The sequence below is a fragment of the Palaemon carinicauda genome, chromosome 10 (assembly GCF_036898095.1).
Source record: "Palaemon carinicauda isolate YSFRI2023 chromosome 10, ASM3689809v2, whole genome shotgun sequence".
In the NCBI taxonomy this organism is placed as follows: Eukaryota; Metazoa; Arthropoda; class Malacostraca; order Decapoda; family Palaemonidae; genus Palaemon; species Palaemon carinicauda.
This window is the reverse complement of record NC_090734.1, coordinates 117421685-117442328: the sequence shown is the minus strand read 5'-3', so window position 1 is coordinate 117442328 and position 20644 is coordinate 117421685. Positions and strand designations below refer to the sequence as shown.

Genomic DNA, 20644 nt, shown 5'->3' with positions numbered 1-20644 from the left:
CCTTATATTTGCTTTTCAGTATCCCCTTCTACATTTTTCCTCTTTTTTCACGTGTTGATCTTTTCATTTCACGTACGGCAATACATTTTTGTTCAAGAAATTCTATCATTCATCAACAAAAAAAACCCCATGCCTTACCTCTCTTTCTCTGGAACTCAACAAGCGAGTCATCTTCTTCACCAGATCTGAGAAGGGAGGTCGGGCCATTGGATCTATCTGCCAGCAATCACGCATCATATTGTACCTGCGAATAACAGCGTAATCCATTTGATTTCAAATGCCGATTGACATATTGTATCGATCGAAACACAAAGAAACTATTATAACATTTTGAAGGTGTTTTTAAGAAGTAATATAGTGAATACAGTACCAGCTAAAGCAAGGCTACAAGAGATGATGGACATCAGGAAGATCGATTAATAATGGAAACATGAATAACTGGAGAAGGGAAGTTTTTGTTTTGCAAAAGCATTTGCGAAGTATTATGATAGATGTTGGTAGATAAGAGAAGAATCATAGATAGGCAAGACAAGTAATGTGGTATGGCATATATAAAAGATTTAGAAGTGAAAAGAAGTCCAATGTTGAGCTAACAATGTGGATGTTGAATGTGAATGCAAGAAAAAAGGCCAAAAGCTTTTAAGACGATGTTGGCATAGCATAATATGATGTAAAATAAATAAATAACAGAGAGAAAAATATGGTGAAATACAAAGATGATAAAAAGGTGAGCATAGGTGAAGGGATGGGACAGAGTACTTGGAAGTGGTTTTGTCATGTGGAAAGAATGGAAGACGATACGTTAATAGAAAGGATGTGTCTGTTGTAATTGCTTGGAGGTAGGAGGAGAGGGAGGGTTCAAATAAACTGGACAGTTGGATAGATGGTGTGAAGGATTTATTGAAAAGAATGGCGTTGTTGTTCAGGAACTGTAGCTGTGTTTGTTAGACAGGGACAAATAAGTCATGGTGCATAGGGGGTTTCAATGCACTTCTGAGCAAACTTCAATGTAGACGTATAATAAAACTAATGCTCTGGAAGTTTTACTGCTCTGGGGGTTCATCTCCTTATTCTCTCTCTCTCTCTCTCTCTCTCTCTCTCTCTCTCTCTCTCTCTCTCTCTCTCTCTCTCTCACACACACACACACACACATATATATATATATATATATATATATATATATATATATATATATATATATATATATACATATATATATATACATATATATATGTATATATATATATGTGTGTGTGTGTGTGTGTATACATATATCTATCCAAATAAGAGAATCCAGACGTTAATGTATAAAAAATATATGGCTTATTTGAATATGAAGAAATACATCTAAATGTGCAAAATTTATCATATATACACACACACACACACACACACACACACACACATATATATATATATATATATATATATATACAAATATATGTATATATATATGTATATATATATATATATATATATATATATATATATATACAAATATATGTATATATATACATATATATATTCAAATAAGAGAATGCAGACACTAATATATAAAAAAATATATGGCTTATTTGAATATAAAAAACACATTTAAATGTGCAAAATTTATCATATAAATATATATATATATATATATATATATATATATATATATATATATATATATATATGTATAAAGAATATAGCTCCACTATGTCTAAAGTGACTCACGAAGAAGTATTGTAATAAGTAAAACTTGGGACTTACACCTTTTTGGGTGCAAAGTTTGGACACGGAAGCCTGTAACCATTTTCGATCTTCTCCATGAAAGTGTCGTCAATGATGAAACCCTGGTAAGGGGTTTCCCCTAGGCTGAATATCTCCCACAAAAGGACGCCATACGCCCAGATGTCGCTTTGGATTGAACGGATTTGATCCTTCAGGTATTCAGGGGACATCCATTTCACTGGCATCAGGCACTGGAAAGGAAAGGTAACATTTTTCTTCTTGATGGTTAAGTCATACGTTCATTTTTCAGAGACTATGAATTGTTTTTCCAATGCCTCAAACATTAGAGACGTGAATTGTTATTATTCCATCAATGGAATAATCATCACATTTCTGAGGTGAAACCATTCATGAGATAATTAGAGGATTTTTTTCTCTATTAAGAAGTCCTCTACAATTACTTAAGTAGGACTTTTCAATCAGATCAGCATAGATTACCTCTTTATATTTTCATTCTCACTTCAAAGATACCTTACCGAACTCTGCCCACTCTTCATGTAGTTCTTATGATAAACATCTTTGGCAAATCCGAAGTCACTGATCTTGACAATATATCTCTCGTCGAGAAGAATGTTGCGAGCAGCCAGGTCACCATGAACCACCTGGTAATAGAGTGATCAAAAGCAACAACTATTATCAGTTTCTCTTTAGATCAAATGGTAAAACTTCTCTTGAAGCTTGGTATTCACATTTTATTTTGCAGGAAAGTTAACATCCAAAGAGGGATTAAAAGTTACTCCCGTGGTTTTGTAAAAGGGCAATGACCTAAATTTGGACTATCCTGATAAGAGAGATTAAGTGAACGATTCTCATGTAAAAGAATAGATTATGGCCTTTTATCATTTAACATGAGGGATATAAGAGAATAATTACTAATTTCTTTATAGATCTGAAAAGATCACTAGGAAGCCCATGTTCAAGATCAGGCAAATACAAACTGAGCAAATTGTACAGAATCAAGTTTGACCAAATGAAATCAAGCCTAACTGAGTTTTTTAACTGAAGCTGATTTGGACAGGAAACAAAATATGAAGAGCCACACGGAGGGAGTAAAGCTAAATCAAAATCTGTTGAGTTGTTCCTAGCTATACTGAATCAAACTGATTTGAGTCCCATTACACAACACTTACTAGGAAAAGCTGTAACAAGACAGGCTAAGAAGTGTCATGGTGAGTGAACTTTGTGTATTGAAACAAATCCACCTGGCGTTGAGCCATGCAGAGATCATGCTTACCAAATAAACACTGGTTGGGTCCATCTTAACGTAATCTCAGATGATTCAATCAGAATCAAGTTTAGCAAGTCTCCAAAGTCAAGTTCTGACATTCTTTCTGGTTTCATTAAAGGTAACTTTACTTCTTAGCAAACTGAACTTTCAAGTCAATCATGACGTTTTGGAAAAGATCTCCTTAGCTTTCTTAGATGAAGTTTCAAATTTTGACAAATCACCAAAGCTCTTTGTATTTTTTAGCTAAAAATGTTACTATCTCAAATATAATTATATAATTGCAATGTGTTCCAGTTTGCCTAAATTTTATATTCAAAATAAAAAATTGCACGTTTTATACAAATCTGAACACACAGATGTAGAATATATGCACTTAACTCTTTCAACGAAGTAGGTCAGAGTTGTTACTTGATGGTGTAATGTTAACAAGAAAAAGGACCTGCTATTCCTCTTTGATTATGTGTGACCCTTTCATGTTATCAGGTGTTCTCTCTTCTTTCTATAGATTAAGTGTTCCTTACCTTCCTCATAGAAAGATAGTCCATCCCCTTCCCTATCTGATATGACCAGGATATGAGGTCAGACTGAGTGAGGTTCTCCTTCATGGGTGTCATGTCTGAGTATACGTAAGGGGCATGGTCAGATGCGCTGGAGGTTACGACTGCAGGAGCCAAAGAAATTGGTCATTAGTAGAATAAACGGGAAAGACGGAATGTGAGGTATGAAAACAGCAGAAGAGAAAGGTAGCGGTCGGTAGAGAAAAAATTATTACATAGGCATACACTCCTTAAATTCTTATCTTATATCTATACTGTACATCCTTTCAATATTGTGAAATTCAGGGTACTGTACAGCAGTACCTCGGTTTCAGAGATTAATACCTTCCGGGAGCGACCTCGGGACCCAAAATGCTCGAAAACCAAAACAATTTTTCCCATAAGAAATAAAGGGAATTCACTCAATGCATTACGCACGTCCATAAATACATGTATGCACTCATTCTTTAAGTTTTGTAATGTTACTGTATTCATCAGAAATTAATACAAATTAATAGTTCATAGAAAAAGAAAGTAATGATAAATTATCTCGAACTTTACCTTTGAAGATAGTCGTGGCTGGGGTGAGGGAGACAAGAAAGGAGGAGGAGGAGGAGGTTACTGCTTGAAGGGAGAATCTCCCTCCATGAAAATTTCTGGTAAAATATTGAGAGTTCTCTCTCTTGAATGGCGTTCACTATCACTAACTGAATCACTTAATTAAGCCTTTAGGACACTTTGTCATCCTTTTTTTATACTCTTACGTTCATCTTTTACAAGGAACCTATCTAGAGACGACTGCTTTTGTCTCATTGTCTCTAAATAGATTCATTACCCACCCTGCCAAAACTTAACCCGTGTAATGTGTTTCTACAAAAAATTTTGCAGGGTTTTCCACATTTTCAGAATCTTTGAAGTGAGAGTTTTGTCACTCTGTTCCTCCTCATCCACAAATGAAATCTCCTCAGCTACCTCTTGTTGCTGCTCCTTATGCAACTCCAACAGTTCCTTGGTCATTAACTGCTCGCTATGCTCACCCAGAAGATTGCTGATGTCATACTTGTTCACTTCTAACCCAATTATCTAGCCCATGAACACAATTTCATCGTCAGCGACTTCCTGCATGGGTTCGAATCCCTTAAATAGCGTTCATCAACGCATTCAGGCCACATTTTCCTTCATGCAGAGTTGAGGGTTTTCTTGGTGACCCCTTTCCAAGCTTTATAAATCACTTTCAGTCAGGGGACGATGAGGAAATGTTCTTTACTAAACTCTCGGAGGGTGAGCATGGTCCTTTCAGTGACCTTGGAACATTGCCTTTGTATACAGCTTTTTGAAATTTGAGATTACCGCCTGATCCATGGGTTAGAGAATTGGAGTGGTGTTGAGTGGCAGAAACTTAATTCTAAAGAATCTGAATTCCTCCATTAGCTCCTCTTCCGTGGTTGATGAATGGGCAGGGGCACTGTCTATAAGCAATATGATTTAGAGTATGAGGTTCTTGGCCAAAAGTTACTTTTTTACCTCAGGACCATAAACCTCATTGATTCATTTCCCAAACAAAATTTGTTACCCAAGCCTTGGTGTTTAGCCTCCACATGACATTAGGTTGCTTCTTTTGCCTCTTGTTCTTTTTAAAGGCTTGTGGATTCTCCGAGTGATACACCATGAGAGGTTTGGTTTTGTAAACCCCACTGGCCTTTGCACAGAACATCGGGGTTAGACAGTCTTTCAAGGGCTTGTGATAGGAAATTTCCTTTTCTTCTGAAGTGATGAAGTTCTTCCTGGACATCTTCCTGCAGAACAGACCGTTTTCGTTGCAGTTGACCACTTGCTGAGGCTTCAAAGACTCGGAATCCGTGAACCTTTCAAATTTGGAAGTGAATGCCTCTACTGCCTTGCCATCGGAGCTTGCAGTCTTATCATGACATTAAGGATGCCTGTTCCTTTCTTGAAGTTTTCAAACAAGTCTCGCTTTGAATGTTCCCTTTTCTTTGTCTGCTGATGTACCAGGCTCATTTTTCATAAGGCCAGCATAGAAAAACTTTAATAAGGCCAGCATAGAAAAACGTTAATTTTTCACAAAAGATGTTCTCTGTTATCGTATCTCTTGCTAACTGCTTCTCATTGATCTAGAAAAGAAGCAGATTCTCCACATTAACAAGAATGTGGTCATTGTTTCGCCAATGTAAGCACTCTTATCTCAGCATCAATTGCTTTGATTTCTTCTTTTTCCTAAGAACTGTGTAAATCATCGACGTTGTACGATTATATGTTTTTGCACCACACGTACCTTGATCATGCTTTTCATTAATTTTTTTTATCACCTCAAGGTAATCATCTTCTTACCATCCTTCTTAATCATCTTGGGGGCCATTGTTTAGATGCTGTATTGTATTGTTAATATTGTTAACTTGACTTGAACAATAGCTATCATAATTCTATAAAGAATACGCGGTCACAACTTTACAAGAAACACTTCTACAGACGCTCGCAAGATAACATTAGGTGACGTTAGTACAAGCACTGTAGAGAAAGCGAGAGATTTAATATCTAAGCACGGAGGGGGAGCCGTGGGAGCACGGATACGAGCTAAGGCATACGAAACTGGTGTAAAAATCACTTAAACGCCACATGGGTGGTGTTAGGGTAATGTGCAACTTTTCTGCGCATTGCGTGCTAGTCTTGTTAGTATTTGTCCACAAACATTACAATCAGGAGAGAAAATTTTGCTTGCAGACTAATACAATTTTCATATACTAATTCAAATTTTTATGCTCATACACCAGTTTGCTTGTATTCTGAGTTGCTTGTATACCAAGATACCTCTATATATCTGTTTGATGTTTGATTAACCAACCTTTCAGTGAGTATTTACTCAAATTATCCTTACTTTTTCTTGAGTTTCCAGAATTATAACATCCTTTTGGACTTTAAAGAGGGATTGTTATGATTGGAGATGAAGTGTAAAGATGAGTCTCTTCAACGCAGGTCAACTAGATATGATTAAGAAATCTCTACACTTTGTACATAAGAACATCAATGTAATGTAAGACATCGGGCACATAAAATAAAAGTAAACTCTTTCAATTTCCCAATGATTTTGGGTGCATTTCCCTCTGAAAACCTTGACTCTAAGTCCTTGAAATGAAGTAAAGAAATTGTACCTATACACAGTAGTAACTAAGTTCACAACTCTCATTTGTTCTGGGAGCGAACCCGCAAACTAAAATGCTCGTATACTAAAAACAATTTTTCCTATAAGAAATAAAGGAAATTCACTTAATACCCTCCACACATCCATATATAAATGTATACACTCATTTTTAAAATTTGTACTGGTAATTATGGAACAATGTATAACACTGAACATTAGAAAGGAATCAAAATTAATAATTCACAATAAAAATAGATACATACAATTGATAATTCAATTGGCATGAAAATTAGATGAAAAAGTGTTGCCATGTAGACATGTCAACACTCCCTCATGATCTCATGCAGTAGCTGGTGAAGGGCGTCCACATTTCTCATGCTGGCATGATGTGGCATGTAAGTGCTGTTGTAAGTGTAGCTAAGGCTGTACGTGGAGTTTTTCAGCTTGGCGCACTGGAAAGAGGTTATAGCAATGTGGAATAGCCACTGAGAATTCTATGATCCCACTTGGCAGTGTAGCCATCCAATAGGCTGTGATTGTGTTGTCTTTTAGGTGGTCTTCCTAGCTGGCGTAGTACCTGTACAGGCGTTTTTTTCGAAACCTCAAATCATTATTACCCTAACACTCGCTAGCGGATGCAATACACGTAACCAAGTTCAAATATGTATGCTCGTATTACAATTTGTTTGCATTAAAATTTGCCAGTAAACCAAGGTAGGCTACTAATATACTAGGTAAGATATAGAAATACAGTAAGTCAATGGTAAACCAGTGCACTATCATGAAGGATAAGAATTAATTTTACCTCAGACTTAGTGTATTCCCTACTTTTTGCCATACGTACACTTATGGGGGTTATACGGAGGATCTAGATGACTCAGTTTGATGTCATTCAGCATCAAATCTCTCTTGACATCACTTCCTGAAGCAGATGATGCTGGATGAGAGGAGCGAGTATCATCTTTACACAGTCTGTCGAGGAGAGGAGCAACAACAATGAAAATAGATTCAATATGGCAGTATTCAAGAATCTAACCTTTGCATTTTTAAATCGGTTTCAGAATTCAGTTTACATCTAGAAGATGGGCCAAACTAAGATTTTTTAAAACCTTCGTACCATTTGAATCGTCAAATAATGACTTGGAATTTTGCAAAGGTCTTGATAACATTTTAACAAACTTATAACATTTCTGTTGTGGGAATTTAGTTATAGTATTCCTCTGTTTTTTAAATTTCAATTAGAATGTTTTTTTTTTGGGGGGAAGAACATAAAATTACCATAGAATTTTCGGAAATTATCTATCTGAAACTGTTATCAGGATATACAATACTGCTGTGGACACATCAAATAACAGGGTACCAAAAGAAATCTACCATGTTAGATGGCATCATAATCTGTGTTGGTTCATGAATATCATTGATTAACTCTCCTATGTAAATATGTGTGCAAAAGCATAGTAACAAAGTTAAAGTTCTTAAAAAAAGAATTGAAAACTCCCTTAGCCACACAATAACAAAGGCATTACCAGATTCAGTAAAAACAAAACTTTTATCTAAGAAGCAAATCATTATGAGGAAACGCTTGTCTATTATATCTAGCCATTTACTATTACCGGTGATGAGAAGATCTATCAGGGGATAAAGTATATTGTAAGTTCATATATTCAGGAAAATATTAATTGAAACATTTATCAAAACAAGAGCAATCAGAGATTTTAGGCCTCTGCCAGTGAATATTGCCAACATGTTACTCAAGTCTATGGACAAAATACTATTTTTTATATGCTAAACCTGGAGGAATCCACTATAACATTTAACTTAAGTCTACGGACAGCATGTCCCTCTTTTCACATGCTGACTGTAGATGGTGGAAAGTGCAAAGTTGATCCAGAATTATGATCTTGATCCGGATCATCTCCAAAATTTAATGGCGTCGTCCATGACCCAAGGTCTATCTGTGGTGAAAATGTAGTCAAAATCCGTCGAGTAGTTTTGACGTTATCCTTTCCACAGACAAACACATGGACAAATAAAAGATTAAACCGACTCTATATTATAACCTTGGCGGAGATAATAATCATCCACATAGGCAGCAAATCTATATATACATATTTTTTAGATTATTGATCACCCCTTTACTAAAAATTCAACACGAAAAAGGTATAGAATATAAATTCTAGTGTCCCTAGAGAAATTTAAATAATGCAGAATTTATACACACAATGCAGATACAGAAGATTCAGCTTTCCTATCAGAATGGCTGCGGGGTCCGGTTGCATTCTTGTCCAGTACAAAGTTGTTCCTGTGTCGTAGGAGGTAATCTCGAAGGTTGCCATGGCGGCAGTACTCGATTATCACCAGAAGTTCTCCTGTTGTACAGGCAATTATTAGTTTCCAGTTCATTCTGGTTTTGAATGTGAGTTCATTGATAAGAAAATGACTTCAGACTTGTTCTTGGCCATGGACATTTAAGCCAATGAATATTATGTATTTGTATTAATAATTAGTAGGAAAATGACTGATGTTTATGACACCAAAGTGTTTACTAACTCTGAGTCAAGGAGGGAAGTTTCAAACATAAATTTTTGAAAATAAATTCATGACAAATAGACTCAATCGCAACCCTATCCTCCACTCTCCTTGGCGATGATGCTGTCTGTCTAGCATGCTTTAGCCCTTACATATACCAGGAATGCAATGTTACTTATTCACGTCTATTGAAATAGAAACACATAAGCTTTCTTTCCATACAAAAACAAAAATTTCATGTAGCTTTTTACCCGTTTTTGCAATTCCTCATTTAATTCATATGGTGATATCTAGAGCCATCATATTAATTTCACGTCTTTTGTTTCTAATAAATTTTAATGCCATTCCCTTCTCTAACGATATACCTTTACTTTACCACTGCTCTGATAGGCCACTTAAAAAAGATGCAGAGAAATTATTGTCAAAATAAAGCGTCCAAAATCTTTAGAAAACTTGATTCCTCAAAAGAAAAAGTTATTAGTAAAGAATAAGAGTTACTATTACATTGATAAGCATTTTCAAAATCAATATACGATGTATATAGTTCACAAACATATTGTTTCTCACAATGGCACCATTAATCTCATAAATAAACAGGAGTATTACGCTAAAGCTATCATGCTCAATCAGACACTCTATACAAGGCAAGCCCTTACATTTAAGTTGTGAAATATCTTTTGTTGTTTAGTGCAGCTTGCAAAACATAGAAAATACAAAACGCATATCTAAACTGCCATCACGATCCTGAAGGATAACTGTTGTTGCAATGAAACAAATAACGTCTATTGCTTCCTGACCTTTTGTTGCCAAATTTTCTGAACAAATTCCAAGTAAGTTGAGGACATTTGTGTGTCTGCCGATGTGCATCATGATCTTGACCTCAGCAATGAGCTCCTTCCTGAACACTTCATTAGACCGAGACTTGGCCGTCTTCACTGCAACGGTTGTTTGCAATTCATTTGCTCGAAGGCCATCCACCTTTGCTTGGAAGACATGCCCAAACTCCCCCTCTCCAATGAGTTTTCCTGTTAATTGAATAACATACATTAATTGACTGTTAAAAGAGGGACTTGGATAAGACATAATATTTGCATAGAATTGTGATATTAATCAGTTCAAAGTGACAACAGATTCTTTTCGGTATGAATCAAGCATAGCTCATTTTTTTTTTTATTTAGCTGTAAAATGAGAAAAAAATTCCATGGATGATAGTAAATAATAAATAGGTAATTAACAAAGAATCCAATACGTACCAAACTCAATGCGGCTTCTTGCTATCTCAAATTGCATATCACAAGGCAAGAGATGAGCTTGTTGGGTGAGCCCTAACTCGGGGTTGAGACGATCCGGCGCGCCTTTCATGAACTGCTCCACCTCTTCTAGCATAAAATTCCTCTTTCTTTTCTATGGATCATATAAGAGAATTTAACTTATTTCTTCCTCTCTCAGTCATGCAAGATGAGAAACTAAAGATACCTTGGCTTTTTTTTTCTTATAATTTACAGAAGGGGAATGTCAAATACTTTGGAAACTAACGAGTAGGATTCAATCTAGAAATGTGATAGCTTAAAGAGTAAATTCATGGATAACTAAGGCAGGATTTAATCAAGAAATTTGGTAACTTAAGATGAAGATTAAGGTTATTAATTGCCTTAAAAATAATGAAAGGAGTTAACATGAAAATTATTGGCAAATGTCTTATAAAAACTAAAGCAAAGCTAGGGGATCAAAAAGATAGAGCATATAGAGTGTACCTTAGATATTTTATGTTTGTATAGTTGTGTTATCTATATTATCATTTGCCTAACCTATGCAAGTATATGAAAGCAGAGGTAATTAGGAATGTATTATGTTATATTCACTTTATAGTCTTAGTATATATCATCGTTGTTTTATCTAAGTGAGAGCATTTTCTTGTATTTCAGTTGTCAACATTCTAGCCATGAGGTAGAGTGAATGTGTTGGGCGCATAGTTTGCTCACATATTTATGTTGACACATGTAGTGGCTAGATATTAGATCTGTGGATGCAACGAAAGACTAATACTATATATATTTCGATGAATAACAAAGGTATTATTAGTAGGTGATAGACAACCAAGTTAAACAGTGTGTAAAGGGAAAACCTTGAAGACTAGCGCAACTGAAGGAAATAAGTTTAGGGTATATACACTGTATAGTATAGAGTAATAAATCAGCCAACTGAATGTAACTGTGGGACTAGCATTGATTATCAGGTAATAAAGAAAAAAGGAGGGAAAAGGTACAGAGGATTAAAAGTAAATTAATAGTGTTATCAATCATGTCATCAAAGAAAAAATACAAAAACGCCTTTCCATACATCTTTTCTTACGAAATGTGCGACAATCCCACAGACAAGGGCAATGATGCAAAGGCCCAAGATTACGTAAATAACAACGGGAGAATGATATCCAGTGGCCACAATGAGATTCACATAGTCATGCTCCCATCCAGCTCTGTTAGATACCTGTGGATACCAGTGTGAAAGAAATAAATGGTGAAGAAGCATAAGGGTGCATCCACATGACCGGGCACTGTCTGATGGGCAAAAATCGTTACCAGATTATAAACGGTGGCAGGAATGACTGGTGATGACATTAGAAATATAAAAACCTTAAGGATGGATCTGGCGCCAAACAGTGCTACTCATTCACCAGACAAAGCTGACAAGTTATGTCTACACACAGGTACTTAACTCAGTCAAACTTTTGGGCTAAAAAGTTAGTGTTTTTCCAGCCCAATGCATTCAGATAGCATTGCTATGATGAGCAGCAAGATTAGAATGAAAACAAAGATAATGGCATTTTTGGGCTCAAGCCATGTCGTCCTGATGGAAGTTCCTTAAGGTAGCTTCCTAAGGGATATATGTACTACAGTGATATTCCTAGAGAATTTTACCTTTAGGTATCCAGAATTCTAACTCCTGGGACGAATATCCTTAAATTTTCTCTCAAGGATATCGTATAATATCAGAGGACGTATTCTTGACACGCCATATAGCAATCTGCACCCCTAATAGCGTTTACGCTTCGAGGAGGTGTGGCAGAATAGAAGGGGAGCCGTATCAAGGTTACCCCCGTTCTCGTACTACTATTGAGTATGACAACAGTGCCATTTCCACGATGGCGAACATTACTTATTCTGTAGCGATTTCGCTCGGTGGTATTCCCTGTGGATCTAACTTTTAGATCGTTTTACAGGATTATAATTATGCTTTCTCCATCTTCTTCCGCCTCTGGAAAGTTGAGTATCGGGTCTTTACTATGAGTATATTTTAGCTCCTGTTTCACAATGATATTAGAGTAATTTATTGTGCCTAAGAGCTAGGCTTGTTACTGGAGGCGCCATGGGCGCCGTCGTTCGTTAGGCATGTGTTATTTAGTTAGCAGAACGATTTCCAGTTTTAAATAGCTTTATTTAATTATCTAGCTATTTAGGCAATTATACTCGTAAGATTTTGATAATGTGCATAATTTTCCTTTTCCATGTCAATCGTATAGTTAGAGTTTCGGTAATTTAGGTCACCAAGATCTCGTCTAGCCTAAGTAACCTAATCAAGGCGTTTTATTATACGTTCAGACATTTCCCCGGTTACCCTCGTGTATTGTTTTTTCAATTCAAGTGGAGACTGATACCTCCTAGAATTATATGAAACATTACACGTCTCCTTGGAGATTTAAGGGTAATCTCTTTTCCCTCTGAGTGTAGCTTCAGGCTACAACCCTAGTGGCCGTGCCATGAATTTTATTCAGACATGACTAGCCTAGGGTTTTTCTGTCTCTTCCCTTAAACCGCTGGTTGTGGTATACCAGCAGGTTTTGGGATTTAGCCAGAATCTCAGAGTATTTAGTCTTATGTTGGCGACCTGTCGGCAGGGCGAGTGGGTTGTAGGATACCATCATTCCCCTGCTGGCTAGGCTGCCGGCATTGGATTGCTAGCCCTCCCTAGCCGCACTTGAAGTTGTGCTAGGATACCATCTTCTCCTTGCGACTAGAGGACTAGTCCTGTGCCGCAGTCCCCTAAGCTCAAGAGTGATATTCTTCTTTTGCCTAGGATGACGTGGCACTGGAACTCTGTTTTCTCCCTTCTTGAGAGGAGGCGGCAATGCCGCCATCCCCTTAACTGTCTCGGCAATCTCTGGGGTGGAGAACTGAGACTCCCTGTCACCTAGGATTCCGCCGATACTGAAACAGAGTTTCTTTTAAGAGGTGGTAGGACAGACAATTTTGCCAGTTCCTTTCACACGCTATACAAGACCCTGTTCCCTACCCCTCTGTCCACTTTTGATGGCCTAGCCATTGTCTTTCATTGGGCCGGCATCTTACAACCTTACCATTGCTGGTAGGTTGCCGGAGCCGGCCAGACTCCCTCTCTAGCCATGACAACTGTCAGCAGCCATGTTGAATGTCAGTAACCATGGCTGGCGGCAGTGCATACTGCTGGCAGCCACATTATCTGTCGGATGGCTGCCGGCAACTGGCGGCTGCCAGCAACCATGATGGCTGTGAGTGGGAAGTCCCTTTCTGTCCCCAAGGTTCTTCAGTTCTCCCTTGGACTGCTATCCACAGGTTCTGTTGCCGGAATACCGCCGGCCAGGCCGCGCAGATAAGTGCTGACTTAGATGGCAGCACACCGACTGTACTGATACTGCCGGAGGCTAGCCTGCCGGCAGTGTATTGGCGGCACTTTGCCGGCAATAGTACTGTAGTTGGATGGAAGCCTGAATGGTACATTCTCCCCTTCCATTAGAACCTTCTTTCTGGAGAAAGGCAGTAAAATTAGACTTTTACATCTTTCATTACTGTATACATACACAGTAAAGGAGTAGCCTTTACTCCATGCTATCTCTCTCTCTCTAGCTAGCATACTAGATATGCTGGCAAGACCTAGCTATGTCGGCAACATGCCGGCTGAACTACAGTATATGTTATACAGTACAGGTAGCCAGTATATCTACAGTATAGAATATACTGCAGATAGAAAACCACTATATATTTTATACTAGTAGTTATTTCCAATATATCATATCCATACACAGGCATTTGCTGAACCCAATCCCATATTGAATGAATATAATTTCTTCAATATCCTGATTAGAAATCAGTATTCGGATTACTCTACAATATTAAATAGCTTCAAGGCAGGGGTGATACACTCCTAACCCTTAAAGGGTAGAGCCTTTATCCTTGAGTCTTCCTGATCAGGAAACTCTATAATTTAATATTGTAAGGAAGGCTTCGGCAAATAGGCTGAGTGGGATACACAATGACTCTTCCCTGTAGGAGGCAGGAAGCACTAACATTGTTTATGATTAGTGATGATGACGGATAACGGTGACGTCACTTGTCTCGATTGGTCCCCATGACCATAGAAAATGTTGTTCCGAGGTTAAGGCACTGATGAAAATCCACAGATACACTAATGTTCTGGTATGCTTCCATCAGGACGACATGGCTTGAACCCAAAAAATGGATTTTGAGCAAAGCAAAAAATCTATTTTTGGGTGAGATGGCCATGTGGTCCTGATGGACCCACCCATCTCCTCTAAAAAAGAAAAGATCTTCACAGTATCCCTCCCGTTGTACTGTATCTGTAGCCCCATGTTCAATGCTACAAGGAATGTCCGCCATCGTGGAAATGGCGCTGTTGTCATACTCAATAGTAGTACGAGAACGGGGGTAACCTTGATACGGCTCCCCTTCTATTCTGCCACACCTCCTCGAAGCGTAAATGCTATTAGGGGTGCAGATTGCTATATGGCGTGTCAAGAATACGTCCTCTGATATTATACGATATCCTTGAGAGAAAATTTAAGGATATTCGCGCCAGGAGTTAGAATTCTGGATACCTAAAGGTAAAATTCTCTAGGAATATCACTGTAGTACATATATCCCTTAGGAAGCTACCTTAAGGAACTTCCATCAGGACGACATGGCCATCTCACCCAAAAATAGTCCGTTTTAAACATTACAATTACTACATTTTGGAAAAACTGCATGGGAAATCCATGTAACAATTTTACATAAAATGCAAGATGGCTGCGAATTAGACTTCAGGAAAAGTAAACAAGAATGAACTCCAGCATACTTTAGATGATACAAATATTCATAAACATGAAGATACCATTTATGTCTGACAAACAGCTAGATTTTATAACATAAACATATTACTTCTGGAATCCTATGCCTGTCAGTATCATAATTCCTTGGCAAATTACGAACACTTGTACATGGTAGGGAGGTTGTTCACCTGTAGTGTTCTCGCTTCTGACGTCATCGGTATTCATTGCTGTTTTTCATACATTCTTGTTACAATGTTTGCCTGTCAAACACTGCCCAGTTGAGTGGACACTCCTTAAAGGATTTAGGGACCTATGTACAAAGCTTACATGATATAATTGGGCAAAAATACTGTGTCTCTGTGGTAACTACTGAATCATAACTAACCACTTTCCATTGATTTCTTTTAATAAATAGACTGGAAGACTTTTTTATAATAACTTAGCATATAGAAAGGTTACATATCAATCAAGGTTCTGTTAAGATCTTATTTGATTGTTTAATGAAATCTTGGATATCTGCAATTTATGTTTTCTCGTGCTCATAACTCTATTTTCAAGTAAAAAATCTAAAGCTGTACAGTACATACATTGCATTTGTAGAGACCAGAATCACTTTCTCGGGTCAGGTAAAGGCTTAGGGTAGAACCCTCAATCTTCACCCATGGGTGTTCATCCTTCAGTGGTTCATCATCCTGAAAATCATTTATGAAACATTGATGGGATTGTAATGAAAGGTAGAAAATCTGTTTATTTTTCTGACCAAAGAGTCTATATCAACATGCACAATTACTGGTTCGTAAATAGCTTATCACATTTCAAAATCAACTTTTGGAAGTTGATATGAAATGAACTGTAAAGAACACAGGCATTATCGTCTTTTTACGTCACGAAACACTTCTTAGATAATCCAGCTGAATGGCAACTAGATTTCGTGAATGGTAATGCTTTACCTAGTTGTGCAGTACCTAAAACTGTTATAATCCCTATCATGAGTTTTTTACTAAACTTAACTAAAGAAGCTACATCATATTATCATCCCTAACATACAGTAGTTTTATTTATATGGCATAATAGGACATCTATGTACACACTGCACATGGGATTTGTTAAAATATTCTCAGCCATTCAAATTTCACCTTATTCCTACCATGGTTGGTCTGAATAGACAATTTCTTTATTATGTTACTACGCAAGGTTTTCTGTAGTATTAAAATCATAGCTAAAAAAACTATTTAATAAATTTCAAGTGTAACTTTAATTTTATGGTGAAAATGTATGTTTCTGTGGGGCGCATTTCTCTTTCAGCTCAATCAATCTTTATTAGAGTAATCTATGCCTAACGAATACCAATGAACTGCTGGAATTGGATGCACGCGAGTTCAATACAACTCAAAGTTCTGGACACATCTTATCACCTACCTTCGTCCACCTGATGATGGGATCTGGAACTCCTGTAGCTCTGCATGAAAAATGTACCACTGTCCCCAGATCCAGACTCCCGATACCTTCGACGACCTTTTCAAAGGCCTCGTGTGCCACAAGTTTAGGTGCCTGGGCCTCTGTGGTAATTTTTATGGAAATAGGATTGGATTTAGGGATTTGAGCTACATAGCCCAGAAATGGGCTTATGGGGCCATACAGCACCAAGTGCACATATGGTAAAACTATAGAGTTACACTAATAGGTTAAAGTTAGAAGACTAGGTTGCAAGATGGAACAAATGAAGCAAAAACAGTGGTAAAGTATAAGAATATAAAGCAAGTGCGGCAAGAAAAATAGCCCTTAATAAAGCTAAAGCTGAAGTTAATTAATGTTGCATATATTATATGTATATATGAGAGTTCATTCTCAATTCATTATCTGTATCTCTTTAAAACCTTAAAGACTATAAATGACCCATAAATTTAACAATTTATTCTTTACATTTGTGAGTGATGATTTGAATAACCTACAAACTCAACTTGCAGTTCAAAAACTACTTCTTAAATTCCAAGAGAATCAACGCTATTCATCATGGTAGATCTAAATGGAGTCTAGGATGTCTCTACCTCCCTGCAGAATCCCTTTATGAATCTAATAGAAGTTTATTTTCTTACTGCTCAAAGTTTAAAGTGTGTAGCATGCAATAGCTCCTAGTAGGATACTTTCGTTAATCCTCTTTCGCCCAGTTTTGATATCATTATTTTTAAAGATTAGCCTTACTAGTTTGACTCCCATCTCTAATCTTTTTTTCTTTATACAACTACATTCAACATTAAAACATTGTAAAAAAAAAAAGTTTCATTTCCTTGGAAAAAATAGATGACGTGTCATTAAGGAAAATCGGTTCTGCTTACGAAACTTTGGCAACTGACCTACGAAAGATCTATTGGTACCTAAGTTCTTGCCTCTCCTCCTTGCCTTTTGTACTCATTAAGGTTAGCAATATTCTACATATTGTGGGAAAAGTACTGTATCATAAGGTAACGGATTTGATCAACCCTTACTACAATATCCTTGCATAGAGGAAATTTTTGCCTTCATCTGTATCTCAAGGGTTGTTTAACTTCTCTCTTTGGCTGGTATGGTGGCTGTATTTTCTGTCATCTTATAATGTAGTTTACTGACACGCTTTACTCATAGAAAATTATTTTGATTATGATGTAATGCAGTAACTACCAGCAGAGAGATTGAATGCATATTGGAAAATATATGGCTGTGAATATTCTGACCAAATAGAAAAAGAACAATTGAAGTAATATAACTGCAACAATGAATATCCAGAGTATAACCTGGCCAGACTTCAAACGGATGTGAATAGCTCCATTTGTAAACTCAGTTTTAATGCTTATGTTGACTCCTTTACCTTGGACAATTATCAGCCTCTCGTCAGAGCTCAGACATCTGATCTTTTTGCCATTGTACTTGAGAAGGTCCGGGTCCAATCTCCATTCCAAGACTTCTGAAAATTCTTCTTTTCGCTTTGTGATGTTCTCTGTAATGAATTTTGACCTTCAAGTGGAATTCTTTTATATATATAGTTTCTTTGATTATGAGAAGTTATTGCCCTGGGAGTTTATGGTGCCTTGATATATTTTTTTTTCCAGGGATTATGAAAATAGGCACATAGGGAATGCATACTGTATTTTGTTGCATAGCATAATTATATACCTATATACATACATACATGCATACATACAGTATATATGTATAAAGATACCTTGATGAAAATCGATATCCTGTGAAGTCCACATGAACTCATCTGTTAAGTTCGCCATCTTGTTTTTCCTACACTTCAACAGGACCTTATCTCCCATGATCACTTCAATGACTGATGAGGAGCTATTCACGTGTATCGGTTGCTCAGATTCTTCCCTGGTTACTTCAGCCTCAAGTGTCATAAAGGCTAGCTGACCGTAATCTGGTGAAAAAAGTAAGTCTGGAGTAGGCCTAAAAAGATATATTAAGGTTCCAACAAGTCTTAATCAGAAACCAACATGGAAGTAGTTAATAAACGTTCCATTCTTTCTCTTTTCAAGGCATGGTACTGTTATTACTTAATGAGGGAAATCTATTGACAGAATTCTATGGAAAACTGGCCTGTTAAGGAACTTTTGCTACTTTGGTCCCTACAGAATAAGGAAGTAACTCTCTTCACTTTATTCCAATCCAAAAACTGTTTGATATTCTTATTTTCCCACCTGAAATAGGTACTCTGATATGATTGCTCAGAAATTTTTCTCCATGTTTATTCCTCCCGATGCACTGGTAGATTCCTTGTGCTTCAGCAGAATCCTTCCAAATCCGCACTTTTGGCCCAACTGTTGATGTTATATCTGAAGAACCATTCACCATGACCTAGAAGGGTATTGCATTAGTCCCATAAAGTTAGAAACAACAATTTACCACATACTGGAAAGGTATCTAATTAGTCAATAATAAAGAGACAGAATTGTTAATTTAGTTTAAGAAAGAACACCAGGAAGTATCACATATCCGAACTATTACAGGTGCACTTTGACTATCTATTTACAAGCACAATACTATTATAAAAAAAATCAAGGAAGACCTTGTCACGTTCATTAACGGTGTCCCTCTGAAGAAATATTCAGATTTTGTTGTTGTTCCTTTGGCTATCAGCTGCACTCTAATCTACCTTTTATTTTTATTCATTCGCTTTTGTCTATTTCCTTCTCAGTCTAATATCTTCAAATCCTTTAGGAGTATACAAATTGGATTCAACCATTGGGCTTAACTACTTTAGAATTAACATAATAAGTCATTATACTGATTTCTTATTAATTCATTAAACTAGCATCACAGTTTTCTATATTATCTAGTAGTGTAACCTAGAGTCAATGTCAACAATTCTGAGGATGCGTGATCTTCTGCTGGCAAACCAATAATGCCTCATGATTTTCACCTTGACTGAATATTTACTGTACTTTTGAGGAGACCAACCTTTGGAAAATAAGGGAACTTTTGGCAGAAGAAAAACAACTGAAATCGCAAAGATTGCTATGGTTCATGTAAAAAGGGTACACATCATTTCTAGGCTTTATGAATCGTCCAGTTCTTACACACTTTACAAACAGTATGTGGATTTGGTAGCTCCAGTGGCAAAAATTAGAACTTTACAGTGCCCTAAAAGTGGATACTTGAAGGTAAATCAAGGACTTTGCAGTACCCAATAATTGGGTTGCAGTGACCCAATTAAGAACTTAACAATGTCATTAAATTAAAAGCAGAGGTGAATTTAAAACTTTACAGTGACCTAAAATTAGATCTTAGGGGCTCAGTAGTTACCTTGTCAAGAACCTTGCTAGGAGAGGAGCAAATTTCAAAAGACCCACAAGGCTTGAACTCAAGAAGAATGTCTGTGACTGGATGGCCGGTAATTTTGCACTTGAGATAGAACTGCTGAGTCTTCTGCAGGATTTGATCCTTCGGTATCTGAACACCCTCCAAAGTCTCGAGTGACAGGATGATGTCCAAGTCATGATCTTTGTTGAGAAGAAAGGAGGAAGCAGTTTTCTGGGTAAAAGTAGTTTTGATTTTGATAGGTGTGGTGACTAGAGCAAAAATTGGTGTTTTTAAGTGCCATTAATTTTAAAGGAGTGGAGTTATGTCCCCTATATATATATATATATATATATATATATATATAGCATATATATATATATATATATATATATATGTATATATATATATATATATATATATATATATATATATATATATATATATTATATTTATATATATACACAAACATATATATATGCATACTGTATATATATATATATATATATATATATATATATATATATATATATATATATATATATATATATATATATATATAT

At 36.6% G+C, this 20644-nt stretch overlaps 1 protein-coding gene across 7 annotated transcripts in view; it reads right to left on the bottom strand.

Annotated features, from left to right (window-relative positions):
* The window catches only part of LOC137648706 (vascular endothelial growth factor receptor 1-like), a 62356-nt gene that overhangs the window by 5614 nt on the left and 36098 nt on the right, over positions 1-20644 (bottom strand). For 3 of the 7 annotated variants that reach the window (XM_068381738.1, XM_068381743.1, XM_068381744.1), the window contains 15 exons: positions 20088-20284; positions 18983-19139; positions 18502-18702; positions 18148-18276; positions 16722-16861; positions 15890-15994; positions 11561-11707; positions 10474-10624; positions 10018-10245; positions 8913-9060; positions 7536-7663; positions 3520-3659; positions 2247-2372; positions 1750-1961; positions 139-244 (listed from right to left, as the gene is read on the bottom strand). In XM_068381738.1, coding sequence (XP_068237839.1) covers positions 139-244; positions 1750-1961; positions 2247-2372; positions 3520-3659; positions 7536-7663; positions 8913-9060; positions 10018-10245; positions 10474-10624; positions 11561-11707; positions 15890-15994; positions 16722-16861; positions 18148-18276; positions 18502-18702; positions 18983-19139; positions 20088-20284 — 2315 coding nt within the window. The remainder of the gene's footprint in view (positions 1-138; positions 245-1749; positions 1962-2246; positions 2373-3519; positions 3660-7535; positions 7664-8912; positions 9061-10017; positions 10246-10473; positions 10625-11560; positions 11708-15889; positions 15995-16721; positions 16862-18147; positions 18277-18501; positions 18703-18982; positions 19140-20087; positions 20285-20644) is intronic. The other 4 variants (XM_068381739.1, XM_068381740.1, XM_068381741.1 and 1 more) reach the window with 4 other exon arrangements.